This window comes from Trachypithecus francoisi, unplaced genomic scaffold, assembly GCF_009764315.1.
Source record: "Trachypithecus francoisi isolate TF-2019V2 unplaced genomic scaffold, Tfra_2.0 Lachesis_group11, whole genome shotgun sequence".
NCBI classification, from domain to species: domain Eukaryota; kingdom Metazoa; phylum Chordata; class Mammalia; order Primates; family Cercopithecidae; genus Trachypithecus; species Trachypithecus francoisi.
The window spans coordinates 29,670,664-29,692,310 of record NW_022681456.1 but is presented as its reverse complement, the minus strand read 5'-3'; the positions used below and the strand labels follow the sequence as shown (position 1 = coordinate 29,692,310).

At 42.3% G+C, this 21,647-nt stretch overlaps 1 protein-coding gene across 2 annotated transcripts in view; it reads left to right on the top strand.

The window, feature by feature from the left end:
* The window catches only part of STAB2 (stabilin 2), a 168,906-nt gene that overhangs the window by 27,810 nt on the left and 119,449 nt on the right, over positions 1-21,647 (top strand). For both annotated transcript variants that reach the window (XM_033220865.1, XM_033220866.1), the window contains exons 6-9: positions 8,725-8,820; positions 14,013-14,138; positions 14,944-15,140; positions 17,042-17,175. In XM_033220865.1, coding sequence (XP_033076756.1) covers positions 8,725-8,820; positions 14,013-14,138; positions 14,944-15,140; positions 17,042-17,175 — 553 coding nt within the window. The remainder of the gene's footprint in view (positions 1-8,724; positions 8,821-14,012; positions 14,139-14,943; positions 15,141-17,041; positions 17,176-21,647) is intronic.

The following is a 21,647-nucleotide window of genomic DNA, read 5'->3' as shown; positions in this document are numbered from 1 at the left end:
AGGGTTGACAGTCCACGGGAAAGATTACTCCTTGAGGAGAAAACACTGAATAGTTATGTGTGATAAAAAAGAAACTTCAGCAGAATTAAATTTAAAGGAGTTTAATTGGGCAATGAACAATTCATGAATCGGGCAGTCCCCAGAATCACAGCAGATTCACAGAGACTCAGTGAAGCCGTGTGATGGAAGATTTGTAGACAAAAAACAGGAAATGACGTGCAGAAATCGGAAGTGAGGTACAGAACTGCTGGATTGGTTACAGCTCGGCATTTGCCTTATTTGAACATAATTTGAACACTCAGCAGTATATGAATGATCGAAGTACAGCCGCTGGGATTGGCCAAGACTCAGCTATTGTTACAGGCGCATACTCCTAAGTTAGGTTTTCAGTCTTGTCTATCTATTAAGCTAGGTTGCAGTTCGTCCACAAGGACTCAGATATAGAAGTACAGAGTCCTTATCAAGCCATGATTAGTTCACTTTAACATGTGTAACCAAGTCTACATAGGGAAAACAAAAAGTTGACAACAAAACTGTTAAATGCAGTCGTTGAAAACAGAGACAGTGTTTCCTGAGGTTCTCAGCCCTGGCATGTGCAGTCAGCTACTCCCCAGAAATGCTTCCAGCCATCTTTATGACTCCCTCTCCCCAGGCTCTAGGATTCCACTGCTAACTGTTCCTTGACTGCCCAACTTTTCTCTGGGCTCTTTCTGGATCCTGGTCTCAGCATAGATCCATAGACTTCCAATTATACCGTGGGCCCCACCTAATTCTAATGGTTCCCTTCCTTTTGGGAGTTCACAAATAATTCCCTAAGGTGGTCAGAGATTGTTGCTCCAAATTAAAGAAACAAACTTGAGACTGGCTTGTTCACTCTCTTATTTTTGGCTGCGTCCAGAAGTAGACTCGAGATAGAGATTCGAGTAACAAATAGTTTATTTAAATGGTGATCCCATGAAACACGAGGATGTGAGGAAATAATGTGGGGAAAATAAACAGGACGTTATTAAGCCAAGTGCCACTGTGGACCACTGGAGCCTGATGCCCCAGGGAGTTCTGGGGGTCGGTGCAGAACACACAGCTCAGTCATCTCACCCAAGGGGAGAAGGATCCATAGTGCAGTGGGCAGAATAATGGCTCCCTGAAATGTCCACATCCAAATCCCTAGCACCTGTGAATATGGTACCTTACATGGCAAACATAACTTAAGGTAACAAATAGAATTAAGGTTGCTAATTAGCTGACCTTAAGATAAGAGATTATCCTGGGTTATCTGGGAAGGCCCAGTGTTAATCACAAGGGTCCTTAAGGATGGAGAAGGGAGACAGAAGAGGAGTGTCAGAGTTACGAGATGTGAGAAAGACTTGATCCGCCAATTTCTGGCTTTGAAGAAGGAAAAGCCATGAGCCAAGGAATGTGGGTGGCCTCTTGAGGGTGGAAAAGACAAGGAAACATATTCTCCCCAGAGTCTCCAAAAAGGAGCACAACACTGCCAATACCTTGATTTTAGCATGGTGATTTTGGATTTCTTATCTTCAGAAATGTAAGACAATAACTTTGTGTTGTTTTAAGACACTAAGTGTGTGGCAATGTGTTACAGCAGCGACAGGGAATCAATACACATAGTCAAGTGGGGAGAGTTTTTCACTCCCTGCCACTTAGAGTGTCTAGAGAGCACCCAGGCAGAGTGCCCATCCTCAGGTTCACACAAAACCCTCAGGCTAAGAGCTGTGGATCCTGGAAGTTAGCTGGAAGGCTCACAATCGCAGTCATTAAGGTCTAAAGAATGTGGGTGTGGTAGAAACAGTGTCTGCTAGATCCACATCTCCCAAAAAGATGTGGGTAGCTTTTTGCCACCACTTGGGCTCTGACTTTCATAGAAAAATTAAACTCAGTAGACACTGCTTCAATTCAAATATTTTTGGCAAGGAAACCTATGCACACACAACACATCCCACCCCCATAAGTTTGCAAACTCTGTAATAAATTTTATCCGCAATTGCAGAGGCATTGCCTTATTCTAATCCATAAGGTCCTCTTAGGCAGGTGCTGTGGTATCTTTATTTCCAGTACCTTCCACCTGCTGCCTGCCTGGTAGACATTCACTACACTGTTGTTGGATGAATAAATGAGTGACTGAGTATATGACTAGATGAATCAATGAATGAATTATCTAGTTTGCTCCAGTGATGTTCTCCTGACCCAGAAGCATGGTTTTAGAATCCAGGCTTTAGACTCAGACAAGGTTTCAGCTCTAGGACTGCTAATCATGGAGACTTTATGAAGCATGCTATCTAATATTGCCTCTTTTAGAGAGAATTTAATGGGATAATAAGTACATAATAAATGTTATGATTATTATTCCCTAGCATCCCTTAATCATAGGTGTTTCTTCACCCACCATTCTATAGAGATTATTTCACAAGGCTGTTAGCAAAAGCAAATTTAAAACAGATATTGGGGCTGGGCTCAGTGGCTCACGCCTGTAATCCCAGCACTTTGCGAGGCTAAGTCTGGATTCGTTGAGGTCAGGAGTTTGAGACCAGCCTGGCCAACACAGTGAAACCCCATCTCTACTAAAAATACAAAAATTAGCTATGTGTGGTGGCGCAGGCCTGTAGTCCCAACTACTTGCAAGGCTGAGGCAGGAGAATCACTTGAACCTAGGAGTCGGAAGTTGCAGTGAGCTGAGATCGCACCACTGCACTCCAGCCTGGGTGACAAAGCAAGACTCCATCTCAAATAAATAAATAAATAAACCCCAAAAACAATGGATATTGGTATCCCATGTGTTTTTAAAGTTAAACATTACATTAAAGGACAGCGACTAAAATGTAATCAGTCAACTGTATAGAAATAGCCTGTCTGCTCCCAAATTTACCCTTCCCTGCCATTTAAGAATTTAAATCACATATGCTAAATATATATTGAAATGGGAAGGAGTAAAGAAAGCATCCAGTGTTGCTTAGATCCCAAGAAAGCCTAGTAAATTGTCTGGAGATGACAAATGAGGAAGAAGACCCATGTTATCTCCAAGACACTGGCGTTGGTTACCGTTCAGCAGAGACGCACAGGGAAATTCCCAACATTTCCAAATAAAGGAAGGATCCTCCCTTCACACTTGGTGTCATGGAGAAAGGGCAAGTGAAAGGGAGAAAGATGGTTCCAACACCTAAATTTTTAGATAAGAAAACTGGAAACTTAAACTGAGACCCAAGAGAAAAACTTCCAAGCTGTGGATTCCAATGGAACTTTCTGTGATGATAGAAATATTGTCTGTTTGCACTGTCCTGTACAGTAGCCACTAGCCACATGTGACCATTGAGCACCTGAAATGGGGCTAGTGCAACTAAGGAGTTAAAATTCAAATTGCACTAAATATCACTTAATTCAAATTTAAATAGGCACATGTGGCTTGTGGCTACCAAATTAAATACCATAGCTCTAGGATGTAACAATGAAGAGAACAGGCTTTAAACTCAGTCTGACCGTAGTTTGAAACGGACCCTACTTGGTGTGTGACCAAGGGCAAGCTATTTAAATCCCCTAAGCCTTTCTCATCTATAAAACAGGAATAATAACATCAATTTCATGAGATTGACAACATAGTAAAGCTCCTAGTATTATGTCACAAGCACTCAATCAATGGAAGTAAGTATTAAGTGAGGACAAAAGTAATCCAACAGCAAGCAAGTCACTGATGAATGAATGGATGGATGAATGACTCAGCAATGGCTGGTTGTTTCCCACTGACAAGGACTATGGAGACTGCAAACCTTTTCATCCAGGCATCCACTGGGTGCCAGTGTTGTATCATCCAATGAGACGTTGGTCCGGGGAGGTGGCCATTCTGCCTGGAAGTAGGACAGCTCTATTAGGTGCAGTTTATTTTTAACACTGTCTGTAATCTTCTGTGGGAGCACTCTCCTCCTAGACTGCTAGTTGGTTTAGAGATGATTTCGAGCTGCAGCAGCCAAAGGTTTTCATCTCTGCTGCCGGTACCCCAGCCTGCTCAGTGCCTCCTTTCCAGCTAGCCAGATTGCAAAGCCCGTTTTCTCTAACGTGATCCCCAAATCAATCCCACAACCATGTACTGTTAAGAAGAGTCACTCGTATTTGCTAAGCACCTCCTGTGTGTCAGACCATGTGCAGAGGGGTTTCTTTGGATCCTCACTACAACTCTCCAAAGGAGGTGGGGGTTCTCCTTTTACGTATGAAGAAGCAGAGAGGGTTGCTGAAGGCCATGCAGCTATTATGGGGGCAGAGGCAGGATTTGACCCCATGTGTGTGACTCCAGAGCCTGGGCCCCCAAGCGCTGCCCCAGTCTGCCTCTGGTGAGTGTCCATCATACATTACACACCAGACAGGTGATGTAGATTCTAAGAGTGATGAGATTAGGTGCCCAGTCCCAAGGAGCTGAAAATGTGGGTGACGACTGTGATGATGCAGTGTGTACAGCCCAGACAAGATCCTTTGGGAGCACAGAAGAGGGAGCAGCTTACTCTGCTATGGGGCACGTCACAGGAGGCTGTGCATACCATCCCTCTGCAGCATGGCCATGGCTTTCACCACTTTAAAGTTATACCACCCAAGTTTTATGTGTCTCTAGAGATTTACTGAGACTGGTTAACAAGTACCAAGCGTTCTTTCAATGATCATCTGGGAAACCCTCTGCCACTCACATCTCCTTCCCAAGGACATGTTCCTGGCAGCAGCTGGCAGCCTGCAATGCAGTGTCAGAAGCTTCCAAAAGCTGCCAGTGCCTGGCAGTTAATCCAGTATAGAGGCTGTAGTGGAAGATGGCATGAAGGGAGAGGCTCATGCCAGGGCCTTGGGCCAAGACCATACAGCCAGGAGGGCAATCTTAATGACAAGGACAACACTCGCAATTTGCATCTGAGTTGGGAGCAGGAACCCTCTGTGGCCCTCACCTTCCTCCAATGGCTGCATGACAATACTTGGGACAGGAATTGTCACTGTATCTCCTAGAGCCTGGCTTCCCACTGCACTGCGAGCTCCTAGACTTTAGATATTATCAATTACTCACATGTTGTATACCTAGTGCCTGATAAAGCTGGGTAAATATTTTTGAATTGAATTGAATCTTCTCCACTGAGCCCATAGTACACTCCCTCCTCACCCCGCTATCTCCATAACCAACTTTACTGCTCTCCAGAACTTGTTTATTCCAAAAATCCACAGCCATAGGTAGATATCAAAGTGCTTGGCTAAAATAGAAACAATGTCAATTGAGTTTTGAAGGGAGGGTGACACTGCAAATCCCATTTAATTCTTCAGTTATTTGAGGGACTACTTGAGCTAGCTATCTCCCTTTTATTCATGTGTGATACACAGGTAGTAATGATACCTACCTCAAAGGATGTGGTAAACATGAGATGACGCATGCAACGCACTTGGCAAAATGCCTGCTAGATAGTAAGCACTCAGTAAAGAGAAGTGTGGGGCCTCGGGTGAAAAATTTAAGGAGGCATCAAAACAACTCAAAAATCAAGATCAATAACTGCATTGATTTCCTAGGGCAGCTGCAACAAAGTACTACATACTGGGTGGCTTAAAACAACAGCAACTTATTGTTCCAGTTCTGGAAACTAGAAGTCAAATATCAAGGTGTTGGCAGGGCCATGCTCCTTTTGAAGCTTCTAGAAGAAGGTCCTTCCTTGCTTCTTTCAGCCTCTGGTAGCCCCAGCTGTTTTTGGTTGTGACAGTATCACTCCGATCTCGGCCTCTCTCTTCACATGCCTCTTCCCATCGTGTCTGTGGTGTCTCCCCTTCTCATAAGGACACCAGTCATATTGGATTATGGGCTCACCTTACTCCAGTATGACCTGATCTTAACTCATTACATCTGCAATGACCCTACTTCCAAACAGGAGCATTCTGAAGTACTGGGGATGAGGACTCCACCATATTATTTTGGGAGACAAAACTCAACCCATGACAATAATACTTTTAAAATTATTGAATGAAACATCAAAATGCTAAATGACAGCGGGATGCAGCTCTGCACTTGCACGACGCTGTTTCACTCTCCTCACCCTAATCCTAGCCCTGCTGGGCAATGTCGTTATCTAAAATTTAGTTGCGTAGCTGTTGGTATTGTTACAGGGCACCGTAAAACATATAGGGAAATACAGGGGTGGGGAGGTCATTTCAAGCAGTCCCAATCTAATAGGGGAGAAAAATATACAGATTGAGAAATAAAACAGCAGCCCTGACAGCTGTCTCCTGGCTGCTGGCCTAGTTGCTACCAGAGAGGCTGTGGTGTTCCACTGCTAAGCATAAAGAATTTCGCAGAATATCACCATCAGACAAAAGACTCACTATATCCATGGAGGAAAAGACAAAAATTAGACCAGGGAATAATCATGTCTGAACAGAGACTCAACAACAATGGATGACCATGAGAACTATCTAGTCTCTCCTGCCTGACATAAGAGCCTACTGCGACTTCTCCCAGAATGGCTCACCCTTGCTGCTGACTTGATTTGACCATTGGTGCACTCCTGGTGGTCTTCAGCTGTCAGGCATTAACAAACTTGTAGTTGTCATAGAATGCAATAGTGGACATGGCACAAAGAAAGTGTTGCTGGAGCCAGAGGAGCACAGATTGTTTGGAGACCACTGAGATGGCAACACAGAAGTGGGGGCTTTGGCCGGCCTTGAAGGATGACAAGGATTCCAGTTAGCACACGAAAGGGAGCGCAGCAGAGGAAAAGCCTGGAGGTGTGAACATGCAAGATGCATTTCCTGCTGCTTCCACCTGGCGTGGTCTTCCCTGGGCCAACCCCACTTTCTCTTTTCCTGGCCAGCTTCCATTGGTTGGTCGTTTCATAGCATTTATCCCAGTGCATTGGGATTGGCTGTTTTCTTCTGCCATTAGATTGTGATTTCTTTGATGGCAGAGACTTTGTCCTGTTTATTTTTGGGCATTAATCTCTAGCGTGATACTCTGAACATAATATGTATTCCATAAGAGTTTTAAAGGAAGGATGATGAATAGTGAATGAATCATCCCACATGCTAAGAATTGAAGATGTATAAAATAAAGTGGTGAAAGATGAAAATGAAAACTTACCAAGGTTAGAGTCAGGTTGGAACGGCCATTGTTTACCAAACTGAGAAATCTAACTTTTATTTGGTTGGTAATTGAGAGTCATTGAGATATTTTTTGGGAAGGTCACCCTGATGCCATTGCTAATCAAATGAAAAGAATGAAATGGAAAGGCAAGAAACTAGAAATAGCAAGACCAGGTATCATGCTACTGCAATAGTCCAGGCAAAATATGATAAAGGCCTGAACAAAAATGGCACCAGTGGAGATGAAGAGCAGAAGATCAAGGTGGGAGATAGAGACAGAGAAAACAAAGGACTTGATGACTTATTAGATGTTTGGAATACTTTAAACTTCATTGATCCTTGCTTTGCTGGTATTTCTGGTTAAGTTTTTAAGCAGGTGCATCTTCTTATGTTTCATTTAAGCTAATATTAAGTTGGCTTATATGCACTGAAGACACGTGTAGTAGGCAGAAAAATGAGCCCCCAAAATGTCCTAATCGCTGGAACCTATGAATATGTTAGGTTATATGGCAAAGGAGAATTAAGGTTGCAGGTAGAATTAAGGTTGCTAATTGACTGATTTAAGATAGGGAGAGTAGCCTGGATTATCCAGGTGAGTCCAATGTAATCACAAGGGTTGTTGTAAGTGGATGAGAAAGACAGAAGAGAGAACCATAGAAATGGTAGCATGAGAAGTATTTGACCTGCCATTGTTAGCTCTGAAGGTGGAGAAAGGGTTTCCTGAGCCCAGGAATAAAGATGTGCTCTAGAAGCTAGAAAAGACAAAAGATTCTCCCCTAAAGTCTCCAGAGCAATAGCAGCCCAACTGAAACATTGATTTTAGCTCAATGAGTACATTTTGGACTTCTGACCTCCAGAATTATAAGATAAATTTGTGTTGTTTTAAGTCACTAAGTTTGTGGAACTTGTTATGGCAGCGATAGAAAACTAATACAGCATGCTCCAGAGAGGGCTGGCCATGGGATGCTGATGGCCTAGCCTGATAGTAAATCTTGCTACAAACCAACCGCAAACTAAAGAGTTGACCATTCACATCCATTTCAAATGCCCTTCATTTATCATCCCTGAAATGATCTGTCACATTTAGCTTGGGCTAAAACATCAAGCTAGAAAATATGGCATGGTTATTCTAGACCCTTTTGAGTATTTTCCTTTTTTTATCCTTGCATCGCCCCATCAATAGGTAGGACTTATTTGTATAGATATCTGCTACCAACAGTGATTGAGTTAGTAGTAGCTTTTCTCTTTTAAACATAACAGGTTTATATAAGACACTAAATTAATTCTCTTGTTGAGATATCCAAAGATGAAGTAAATAGTTTCAGAGTAGGGGAAAGAACTCCAATGCACATGATATGCCCCATGCTTTATATACATTATGTTACTTGACTCTATAGAAATCCCAGGAAGTAGGCATTATTATCCATATGTTAAAAACAAATCCTGGTGCTGATAAAAGGGAGAGGAACCAAAGTTCAAACAAGGGTCTCTAGGACTTCAAATCCATAGTCTTCTTCACCTTACTATGCAGAGTCTCAGCAAAGATGATCTGAAAATACTAGCCTTCCAGAATGTTTAGCAACAGTCTATGTCAGGTGATAAAAATCCCCCACTTTCTGTCTCCAGTGTGCAACTGTGTGCATGGGGTGTGCAACAGTGGACTAGATGGCGATGGAACCTGTGAGTGCTACTCTGCGTACACTGGTCCCAAGTGTGACAAGCGTAAGTACTGCTAGTTTCCTTAATGCCACACCAGATCAAATAGGCACAAATGTATGCATTTCAATTTTGTATCTGTTACTGGTTCTCTGCAGGGGCAAGGTATCACCAAAAGTTTTCTGGAAAGAAACCAGAAATTAAAAAGAGAATGTAGAAGAGAAAAGAAAAGAAGAGGAGGGAAAGAGAGGAGGAGGAAGAGAGAGAACAGAAGCAGTGTGGTGTCAAGGCTATAGCTATGTTTTAGGAAGGTTGAGCTGGAGGCCACGTGAAGGGTAGAATGGAAAGAGGGACCCTGGGGCTGGGAAGCCAACACAAGCCATGGCAACAAGTTAGTCACCTAGTAAAGGAGACACAGCATCTTCTCGATTATGAGCCTCAAAGGTGGAACACATTAACAGCCCTAAGGAAGAGGAAAGGGTGCTTAACCAAGGCTAAGTGATTCACCAAAGGCCACACAACTAGTAAATAGGAGAGCTAGGACTCAAGTTATTTGAATCCATGGGAAATTCTGAAAGCAATCTATTATACTGGGTCCAATCAAGAGCTAGAAACCGAGGGGTGATTTAAACAAGGGAAGTTTAATAGGGATAATTAGTAAGCTGTGATAGGAGAGCAGCTGTAAAAAATGCAAACAGAACTCTAGAGAGGATGGAGCGTAACAAAGGAGGGACAAATTTGGAAGAGGGTGGCTGTCCCCAAGGCTGGATTTAAACCTTGTTGGAGAGGATGTGGTGGGTGGCTGAGAAGTTTGCTGTTTTATCCAGGCCAGCACTGGACCACAGTCACCTAGCAGGCATGGGGCAACCCTCCAGGGCCTTGGGGAGCTGAGGCTGGTGGGTGAGGCACAAGAAATCGGGGACCTCTCAGGCAAAAAACCTGGAATACATAATGCCTATGTCAAGAGGACTGTGGGAAGGTGGTCGCTAGGTCCAGGCCAAGGAAGCAAGGTCAGTCACCGAGGAACTCTGGGTGCACCGCTGGGGCAGATCATTCCTGAGCAGACCCCGCAGCAGCAAAGGAACAGGCAGCAGCAGCACCACATGGCTCCCTGGAGGCAGAAAGAGGAGCCCCTGCCTCCCGCCAGCGCTCTCTGCTGGCAAAGCTTAACATCGCTCTGTGAAGGAGAAACACATGGTGGCAGAGCCGGCTCTGAAGGGTGAATTGGGAGCTGAGATGTTAAGAAATCGGCCATTCTGCCTGTGCCACTAGCCTCATTTAACTTATCCTCGGGACTTTAGTCTCCTGTAAAATGAAAGGGTTGGGTGAGATTGAAAGTCAGCAAATGCAAACTCATTTTATTGGAAGCAGTTGAAATGCCGTGAGCGGTGGTAGTAACAGGATGAATAAACTCAGCCTCTGCCTTCTTCCTGTAGCTGGGACAGCCATGCAAGCTTCCAGTCCAAATGCAAAGGCAAATGGGTGGGAGGGGCCTTCTGTGATCCTCAGTCAGCCCCCTTCCTTGGTCACTCCTGCCATTGTCCAATGGACTCCTGGGCACAGGCCTTCTCAGTAAGGCAGGAGACCCAGTACAGAAGCCGACCTAATGGAAAACCCTAATAGATATGCTTCCAAGTAAAAAAATAATAATAATTCTGTCAAGCCAAATGACAAGAGACTAGGACGAAAATATTTAAAATCCACATGGCAGATACATTTTTATAATAAAAATTGGATTCATGTAAAGTCTAAAGTCTAAATTTCAGACTAAGAAATAAAGACAGGCTGGGCATGGTGGCTCATGCCTGTAATCCCAGCACTTTGGGAGGCCAAGGCAGGTGGATCATCTGAGGTCAGGAGTTCAAGACCAGCCTGGCCAACATGGAGAAATCCTGTCTCTACAAAAATACAAAAATCATCCAGGCATGATGGCGGGTGCCTGTCATCCCAGCTACTCAGGAGGCTGACCCAGGAGAGTCACTTGAACCTGGGAGGTGGAGGTTGCAGTGAGCCAGATCACGCCATTGCACTCCAGCCTGGGTGACAGACCAAGACTCTGTCTCAAAAAGAAATGAAAACCAGCAATAAACATGAAAAAGGTGCTAAGTCCACTAATCGTCACACCCATACATATTAAAATGCAGTCATATTTGGAGTCCTGGGGGTTTATTTTCGTTTGTTTTTTTTTTATTTTTGCCCACTATGTTACAAAGATTGAAAAGACAGATAATATCCATCTGTGGGTATGAAAAAAATGGCAGTGAATTCCTACAACCTATGGGGAAAATTTACTTACTAAATTTGAAGACATGCTTATAGTATGCTTCTGTGGCCCCACTTCTAAGGATTTACCCCAGAAGAGGAGAGGAATTAGGCAAAGGTAAGCATATATGATCAAAGAAATTTATGGAAATGCTATTTGTAGGAAGATAACAAGCTGAAAGCAACTTGAATTCCCACCAGTAGGAAATTGGTTGAATAAGTTGTGGTACATCCTATACTAGTTAGGATAATGCTAGTTGCTATAAAAAAAAACACAAAACTTCAATGGCTTAACACTATGGTTTTAAAATTGTGCGCCAGGGTGTCCCAAGGTACTACAATCAAATTCACTGGCTACTATTGGATATTTTAAATTTCTGAGGGAAACACAGAGACACATCTGTCAGATCCCACATGAACGGCTAGCTTGAGTTTGTTCACAATTTCAACATGAGGTCGCACTAATTCCTTGCAGTGACATCATATCTTTGCAAAGGTACATTTTCAGTGATTACTATGATAAAAGGCAAGTACCACGTAAAAATCAATGTGACTGAAATGAGGGTGCCAGTCTCCAATCTGTATCAAATTTTAAAGTTTGAGAAGTTGTGCAGTGTCCAACACACTCACATGTCTTATACGTAGGTCAATGTGGTTACTTAAAAATAGACATTTTTCTATTAAGCACGTCACTTTTTCAAATGGCTGCTAAGTGATTCTAACAGCTAAATAAATGAACCTTTTTGGTGTTTCTTTTGATGTCAGGGTACCATGAAAAAATTATTGGGAACATCTGGCTTAACACTAAAAAAGTGTAGTTCTCACTCATGTAACAGTCCAATGTGGGTGTTCCTGGCTGGTGCCAGCTCCCTACTACATGGTGATTAGGGATCCAGATCTTTCCATCTTGTGACTCTGTCATTCTCTAGTACCTCAGAGTACTCTGCTTCCAGCCATCACAGATGGGAAAGAGAAGATGGAGAGGCACTTGCTTATGAAAGTCCAGGAAAAATGTATAAAACCTCTACTCAATATTCCATCAGCATGAACTAGTCACGTGACCTTTCCTGGATGTAAAGTGGGGTGGAAAATGTAATCCTGAAGGAGCAGCCACTTTCTGCCAAAACTTCTGGTTTATGAAAGAGGTGGGGGAATAGTCTCTGTGAACTATTTTACTCAACTAGCCACTCTTGGGAGACAATTCTCCATGCATCTCTCACATGTGTGCACATCTTAAGAGCAATATACTGACTGCTCTTTGTTCCAGATCATCTGTTCAAGGATGTTTGTATACTGAACAGACTTGGAAGACATAGTATCTCCCTCAGGAGCAAAGGGCAGGCATGCTTACTGCCAGTGCCTCTCAACTCCAAAGTCACCCTTTTTGCCCACTCTGTGATAATGGAGCTGGGCTGTATAAATGATTCTCCTTTGCTAGCTAGCAAAACGTGAAGCCTTATCAATGAAGAGTGTAGAGAAGCCTTATCAAAGAAGGACTGTAGAGGAAGAGGTGGGGGCTCTCTCCCTGTTTCTGGTTTGACTCACTCACCAGGCTCCCAAAGAACAACTTTTCTCTGTTTCTTAGCCCCACATAGTTTCTCCAGTGCTGGGTTCCTGCAGAGCTCAGCTCCCTCCAGCATTTGGCCACTGCACACTGTCCAGTGCTTGACTTAGAAAGTAGCAGCACAGCCAGGAGCCCCAGACTGCACAGGCCCATGCTTCAGCCCAGGGGAAAGCTGTTCTGTACTCCTCTCCTTAGTCCCATGCATAGCAAGGCCCCTGAAGAGCTGGCCATCTGGGGAGCTGGACACACCCCCTGAATCCCACACAGCTGGTCTGGAGCTGCCCAGGCCTGAACCACACACAGAGGTGCACTGCATGACAGAGAGGTGGCTTCTTAGCTGCTGCTGCCAGCAGCGCCCACTGGCTAGCAGATTCCTTTGGCACCTAATGAGTTCCAAGGCTCGTGACCTCCCTACACATGACCTGCCAGCCACCCCAGAGAGCAGATTTCCAGCAAATATGGTCAAGGCATCTCTGCAACTTTGCTATCTTGTGACTAATGCCATGCTTTTTCTGGTGATATTAAGATCGCAGCCTGGAGGGAAAAAGGTTGTATGTTGGGTACTTGTCTCAGCCCTAGTACAGTGGCTGCTCTTTATAGACCTGCTATTTCTTTATTCTTTAGAATTCTTTTATTTTAAACTCTCACTGGCTGATTTTTCATGATTTTAATTGTTCATAATCATTTCTATTACAACTTTCCCTGTTCAAATAATTATGTGGTTTCTGTCTCCTGTTCATCCCTAAATAATACATTGCCCATTATAAAAAAAAAAAAAAAATTAGGTACCCTAAGATCAGGGCTCACCTCCTATAATGAAACCCACTGTATGTGCATGTCTCAGTCTAGTCCTCTTTGAATTGCCCCATGGGAATTGAAGTTTGGAAAAACTAGTGCCAAAATGCTGATACCCTGGCTGCTGCCCCTGCTGTTAAGTATTAAGCTGTACTTCCACTCTGACCCGGAAGTTTTGTATCTTCTACCATCGTCCATGAAACTTTATCAGCCCAACTTGTTCACTTTGCAAGTTGGCTGATATGTCAGACCCTTCATAGTTTTTGACAGCCATCTACATCACACCTGTCTTTTGAAATACTATGCAGTTACTAGAGATCAAGGCAGATCCTTAAAGACTTTCATAATATATTGTTAAATTAAAAATTACATTGCTAAATATTTTAACAGGATTCTATTTTGTTACAAAATCATACAGATAAATGTTATAAATAAATATATTTTATTGATTGATGATATTGGCAACTTTGGGAGACTAAGAAGAAGACAATTTTAATTTTATGTGCTCTTGCGCTCTTTTTTTTAAATTATTACAATGAGTTTGTATTGCTTTTTAATAAAAGGGAATACTGCATTTTGGGGTCTTACGAACTGGTTATTCTACTAACGCAAGTACTTCAACAATTTTCCTATGCAGCCATCCCTGAATGTGCAGCCTTGCTCTGCCCAGAAAATTCCAGATGTTCACCTTCCACTGAAGATGAAAACAAACTGGAATGCAAATGCCTTCCCAATTACCAGGGCGATGGCAAATACTGCGAGCGTGAGTAGAATTTAGATTCCACTAGTTTATTCATTGAGATGTTTAGGTTATTCAACAGGAAAAAAAAAAAAAAAAACCCTCACAACCTCCTTAACACAATGACCATTTCTACTTCTCTCTGTGTAGCTGAGTGAAATGTATATTAAAAGTGCCAAGCAAAATGCTTAATAAATGGGAACTTCTCCTTCTCTTATGAAATCACATATATAGATTTTTACATGTTTTTATATCACCTTAATCAATGTTAGAACAACATTTAATGCTTCTTATTTTATCTTTTTGATTTTATTCACTTTATAAAAAGCTGTATTATATATCAGTTAAAAACATGGACTCTCAAGCCAGACTGTCTGGGTTCAGTCTCAGATCTGCCTTCTACTGACTACATGACCTTTAACCTGCCTGTGTCTCCATTTTTCTATCTGTGAAATGGAGATAATAATGGTACCTACCTTCAGGGATTATTGTAAAGATTAAATGAGTTAATACATAGCAACTTCTTAGAGCAGGGCTTAGTACATATTATAAATTCTGTAAGTGTTAGTGTTTTCTTTCATGCTATTTTATATTCAACTACATACACCAAATGGCCAACTAATATATCAACACAATATTTGTACAATTTCTGATGACCATACATAAATCTGTCTGGTTCATGGGGGAAATGAAAGGAAATATTTGTGTTTGAAAACTGTGAGTTGCCTTTGCGGCTTTGATGAGCTGTGATCCACTGTTGTTCACACTTCAGTTTTCCTTCTCCATCCCTGTTCACTAACTGCCTCTCATTTTGCTGTTGCCCCTCAAGCCATCAATCCATGTTTACAAAAAATCTGCCACCCTCATGCTCATTGTACGTACCTGGGACCAAATCGGCACAGTTGTACATGCCAAGAAGGCTACCATGGGGATGGCCAAGTGTGCTTGCCTGTGGACCCCTGCCAAACTAACTTTGGAAACTGCCCTACAAAGTCTACAGTGTGCAAATATGATGGGCCTGGACAGGTGAGCAAATGATGCAGGGAACTGAAACCTCTAGAAGTTTGACAAGCCACTATGTGTCATAGGTATCATTTGTCTTCTATGCCATCCCAATTCTCCCTTTCAGTGTTCCACTTGGTCTTCCCCTCCCAGACACTCCTCCATGTGCTCAGGGCCTGAAATCAGTGCCGGCTCACCCAGTCTATCCTTTAAACTCGCACTTTCTCATCTCCCCATCCAAACTTAATTGTCTTACATTCTCTCTAGTGACAGTCCTATATGGTGTTTGGCAAAATATATACATAATTCAAAATTAGATTAACAAATTAACTGTTGGACATATGATTGACTTTTACCAGCAATCCTCCATTCTGCAATGGCTTTCTAATTTAAAAAGTGCTCTTAGAACCAAAAATACCCTGTCCCAAAGGAATGAAACAGATAAAACATCAGGCAGCACTGATAGATTATAGGGAGCAGTGAGAATATTCTGGGGAGAGACACTGTCCCTCTAAATGACATCGGGACCTTGACTGATAAAAAAATCTGGTCGGGAGACCCTCACTGAAAAATCCAGTGGAAAGAGCCTTGGCCCTAATAGCACATTCATCCATTGCGTGTTTATTTATTGGATGCCTTATGTGTCCATAACTGCACATCAAGCCTTCAGTGAAGGAAATGTGTCCATACAGAAGGATGTTGCTGCACAGGTAGGAGGAAGAGTTCAGTGCCCGACCCAAAGAGCCATGCAGTCTAATCACCCGGATGCTAGCTGATGGGAATGTTCCTAGAATTCCCTGCAGAGTATCCACCCAACCTTGCCTCCAAAGAGAAAAGATATGTTATGCAACATTTTTCTGCTATCGATTTCTGGGGCAGGATTGCAGAAAAATTCAAGGGGCTAAATTCCCATCTGTAAAATTAGGGTCTTTAAGGGAAAATCAATGTTATGCCACGAATGTCAAGACCTTGTGTGTGAGATAAAACATATGCTTTATCTCTGAAAATGGGTTCCAAGACATATTTTCAAATCTTAGAAATTCTCCATTGTTCACACAGAAGCAGCACATGCATGATTCCAAAGCAGGGTTTCTCTACCTCGACATTTTTCACATTTTGGGCTGGATAATTCTTTGTGGGAGGGGGCTTTCTTGTGCATTGTGAGATATTTAACAGCATTCTTGACCTCTAGTAGCACCTTCTTCTCCCATCGTGGCACTCAAAAATGTTTCCAGGCTGGGCATGGTGGCTCATTCCTGTAATCCCAACACTCTGGGAGGAGGCGGATGGATTGCTTCAGTGCAGGAGTTCAAGACCAGCCTGGGCAACAGAGCAAAGTCCCATCTCTACTAAAAATACAAAAAAATTAGCTGGGCATGATGATCCACACCTGTAATCCCAGCTGCCCGGGAGACTGAGATGGGAGAATCATTTGAGCCTGGGAAGTAAAGGCTGCAATGAGCCAAGATTTCACCACTACAGTCTAGCCTGGGCAACCAGAGTGAGACCATGTCTCAAAAAGAAAAAAAAAATTGTTTCCAGATATTGTCCAGTGTGTCCTAGATTGAGACTCCTGGTTGAAAATCATTATTCTAAAGTAATAATACCTCCCATTTGCACATCAATTTCTGCTTACCTATAAACAATCTAAAACCAGGAATTATGGAGCTAGGGAGGTCAAGAGTTAGGAAACAAGAAAACTGAAGCTAAACTTTATAAGCAAGGAGTATAAGCTTTCCAGCGGGTGACATGTGTAAACATGATTTCTACTTTTAGAAACTTTGACAATTTTTTAGTTTAAGTTCACACTTCAGACATACTCTGAGTGAGTTTTTATGGAAGAATAAAAATACAAATTAAAGAAGAATGCCAGCTGAAGTAACTAACTAGGATCCTATTTGTTTTTCTCTCCCTGTCTACTGAAGTCTCACTGTGAGTGTAAGGAGCATTACCACAATTTCGTACCTGGAATGGGGTGCAGTATGACTAATCTATGTAAAACAAATAACCTGTGTCATAGGAATGCAAATTGCACCACCGTTGCACCAGGCCGAACTAGGTAAGTCTTTTCAATTCCTCCACCAACCTTTCCAAGTGAAAATGGTGTCCAGTCATTGCTGTAAGTTTCTTGAAGAGGAAGAAATGTGTCTTATTCAGCCTTGTATCCACCCCCACCCCACATAGTAGGAGCAAGGATCGTAGTAGGTACTCAACAAATCTTTAATTAATTAAACACTCAATAATTATTTCCTTTTTAATGACCATTAGAATACTCTGGAATATTGATGTGTCCTGATAACTTGATATGAAGTGGTCAGAATGTGGGAGAAGGAAGCCACTGTGACTGGGGAAACAAATGGTTGTTGAGATTACAGGGGTATGACCTCTAATGTACATACCTGTTTCCTCACTCGTGAAATATTGCTTGTTAGTGGTGCAAAACAAGACTAGGGAAAGTGAATAAGCACTAGTGGTGCTTCCTGGACTCTAGGTTTCAAAAGAAGGGGTTTACTGTGAATACAAACATTTCTGTGAAAGTTTCTGAGGCAAAGGCAGCTCACATGATAGAAAGAAGATGGTATTTGGACTAAAGACCTAGGTTTAAGTCTCAGCACTGATACCTACCAGATGCATGACCTGGGAAAGTGGCACCATCTCTCTGGCCTCAGTTGCTCCATGTATAAAATGAGCACAATGATTTATACTCCATAAGGTTGTTGTTATGATTACATGAGAGAATGTTTCTGGAAACTATGACACCAGTGTAATGTATTTTCATTAGTGACTGAACCGAAGCTAGAACCCAAGTCTTTGACTCGCAGACTGAGGTTTCTATCTCTGTTCCATTTTCAGTTCTGGCTATCGTCAACATCTGCAAAAGACTCATAGTGCCATTGTGAGCTCAAAACCACAATCAGCACCAAACCATAGCATGATAAAACAATTTCTGTGATTCCAGAGCCCCCTTCATCTTTTGGGCAGTTCACGCCTTTTATAACGGGGTGGTCAGTGTGTAGATTTGCCCTGACAGGTTGTATTATCATCATGTCCTATCTGGACAAATAAATAGATCTGTACTTATTGTACATGGAGTGGAAAGAGCTGGGGTATCAGAACACTTAGGTTCAAATCCCAAGTCTGCCCTCTCTGAACTGATGCTCAACCCTTCAACCATAAAAGGGAGAGAACTATACCTCCCACCAGGGCTGTGCCGAAAGTTAAACAGGATTACCTTCATCAATCTCTGAGCAGAACCTGACACCTAGAAATCCCTCGATACATGTGAATGCACAAATACACCACAGCCGTGCAGATAGGCACAGAGGCCCCCAACACACATATGCATCCAGGCATACCCTCCCCTCAAATATATATTCTGGCAATACTGAGAACCAAACAAGCTGGTGTATGCATGTTTTACCACCCTCTGAGAAAGTCTAAATAGAATACCTTAAGCAATCTCTTTCCTTTGTGTTTGAGAAGATAAAATCTAAAAATGAAATGGGAATATCAGAATAATACAAGCTGCATCCAAATTTGTGTTTGGAATGTCAGATATACTAACATTGTGGTATTAGGGGTACACGTATCACCCACAAACCTTCCCACACCTCAAATTGACTGTCTTCAGTCAAAAAAAGGCTGAAGTAAAAAGACTAGCTAAGTTCCATTGATAAACTATGAATCCATCAGTCCTCAGGTAATTTAGTTCATCTGGGATAAAAATTTATTTCATTTATGCTTTCTCAATATGGCAAGTAGATTATGCAGAATCTTCAAAATCATACTGCATTTGTCACAGAAGACCACCTGGTCAAGAAGGGTGGGTTCAAACGTGAACTCTACCACTCCCCCTGGGGTGACCTTAGACAAGACTAAACTTTTCTAAACCACAGTTCCCTCACCTGTCAAATAGGTCTAGAGACCAGGAATCTCTGCCGGTGGAGAGCTAATGAGTTCATGTGTATAATATGCTTTTAAACTCTAAGCTCCGTTTTGATTCTTACTGAGAACAAATAACTTTATGCTTTGCCTTTTTATTTTTACTTATTAATAGATATAGGAAATAAGGGACAAGAGAAGAGATGAGCATTTCTCTCGTATTTAACTAAACTCAGCTGAAAAATAGCCAGGACACAACGGAGTGGGCCTATTGGAATAAGCACAGTTTACATTCCAGTTGTGCAAAAGTTCAAACAACAGTGAAATATAGGGACTCTTAGAATGTTAGTGACATTGATAATATTCAGTGTTTATATAAGATCTGTACAAGTTGGGATATCTTCAGTGTAAACAGTCTTCCCAAGAGTCCTATCCAAGGCAACATGGTGCAGTGGCAAGAGATGTTCTCAGATGGATCTAGGTTTAAATCCCAGCTCAGCCACTGCCGGATGTGTTTCCAGCAGTTTGACCCTTAGACCTGGGCAACAGAAGCCCCTCCCCTGGGCCCTACATGTTAGAGGCTCCAATTCTGGCCTTCTGCTGGCTACACCAGGGCAAGGAATCTGAAGGTCCAAAGGGCCATGCTCCCCAAGAGCCTGGGCCCCCTACTAGACCACACTCGGGGTACTCAGAAGCCTGTAATTTCCTGCCCAAACAGCTCCAAACCAGCTTCCAGGGCCTGAGACTATTCCCAAGATATGGAGGGTATGGCCAAAAGTGGCTGTTCATAGCAGGTGCAGATAAGCCAGCATTATCTCCACCACACTTGTGAATATAACCTTGCCTCAGGTTCTGCTGAACTACTTATGATTTGTCTTAGTCTGTTTGGGTTGCTATAATAAAGTACCATAAACTGAGTGGCTTATAAACAATGGAAATTTATTTCTTATAGTTCTGGAGACTGGGAAGTCCAAAATCAAGGCACCAGCCGTTTCAGGATCTAGTGAAGCCTGGTTCATAGGTGGTGACTTCTTACTGTGTCCTCCCAAGGTGGATAGGGGGAGGGAGCTCTCTGGGACCTCTTTTCTAAGGGCACTCATTCCAATCATGAGGCCTTTACTTTCTTGATTTAATTATTATACCTCCCAAAGGCCATACTTCCTAATACCATCACACTGTGGGTTAGGATTTCAACATAGGAATTTTGAGGTGGACACAAACATTCAGTCCATCACACTGTTCTTCAAACATGCCATGGTGCTCCCCACTCCTGGCCCTTGCACGTGCTCTTCCTTCCACTTATGATACCATCCTCACCCTCCACCCACCTCCTCTGAGTCAGTCTAACACCCTGCTCCTTCAATGGCTGGCCTAAGTATCTCCATCTCTAGGATGCCTCCCCCATCCTCCCCGTCCTCTCTGATGCCCCTCCCTCTGGGCTCCCAGAGCATTCTGGAATGTATCTATGAGAGCATTTAGGGTCCGGAACTGTGATAAGGATGTAGCACAGTGGTGGTGAGCACAGGCGCTGCCAGTTACAGGCTGTGTGATCTTGAGTGAGATACTTAACTTCTCTGTGCTTCAGTTTCCTTATCTAAAATGGGGCTAATAACAGGACCTACCTCATAGGGTTGTTGCATTAGAAAAGATGCCACACTGAAGCCCTTATAAGAATATGTAGCATAAGAGCTCTTAATAAATGCTGGCTATTACTATTACTTGTCTCAATCCCCAACTAGAATGTAACGTCCATGTCTTACTCATCTTTGCTGCAAAAATGCCTGTCACCAATTAACACAGTGAAATGATGGGTACAAAAAATACAAACAGATAGAATGAATAAGCCCTAGTATTTGATAACACAACAGGGTGACTACAGTCAACAACAATTTATTGTACTTTTAAAAATAACTGAAACAGTATAATTGGGTTGTTTCTGGCACAAAGGATAAATGCTTGAAATGAGAGCTATCCCATTTGCCTCGATATGATTATTATGCATTGCATGTCTGTATCAAAATAGCTCATGTATCCCATAATTGTATACACCTACTACGTACCCACAAATGTTAAACATAAAAATAAAATAAGAAATAAAAAAACAGTGAAATGAGTGAGAATTTGGAGGAATAAATGAAACAATGAATAAATGAAATGAACTGGTGAAGAAATAAAGGAAGCAACTGTACTAAGACTTTGAGGACACCCTATATACTAACTAAATCTCAACCAGCATTAAGTGTAATTAATTTCAACCCATAACTATAGAATGCAAATGGCTTCTGGGTGTTTTTAAAGCCTTAAGACAGCAAGAGACATTTACTCCTAATAAAAAGAAAACAATTTCCTAAAGAGGTGATGTTGTGAATGTTCCATGGCTCAACTGAGAACAGTTAAGACAGAAACTAGTTTTATTACATCTCGGACTTTGGACTGAGATTTGAAATAAAAATTAAAAATAGTGATGTCTCATGCATTCCATTAGCACTGAGGCCATTAAAATATGATTCTCCTGCAATCCTTAGGAAAGAAAGGCCAAGTCACTTGACACAAAACAGACCACTGGACACCTAACAACTTAAACTTTTAGAGAGAAACATACTCAGTGGTTTGTAAAGGTTACGTATCTTGCTATTAACAGTTGTCTTC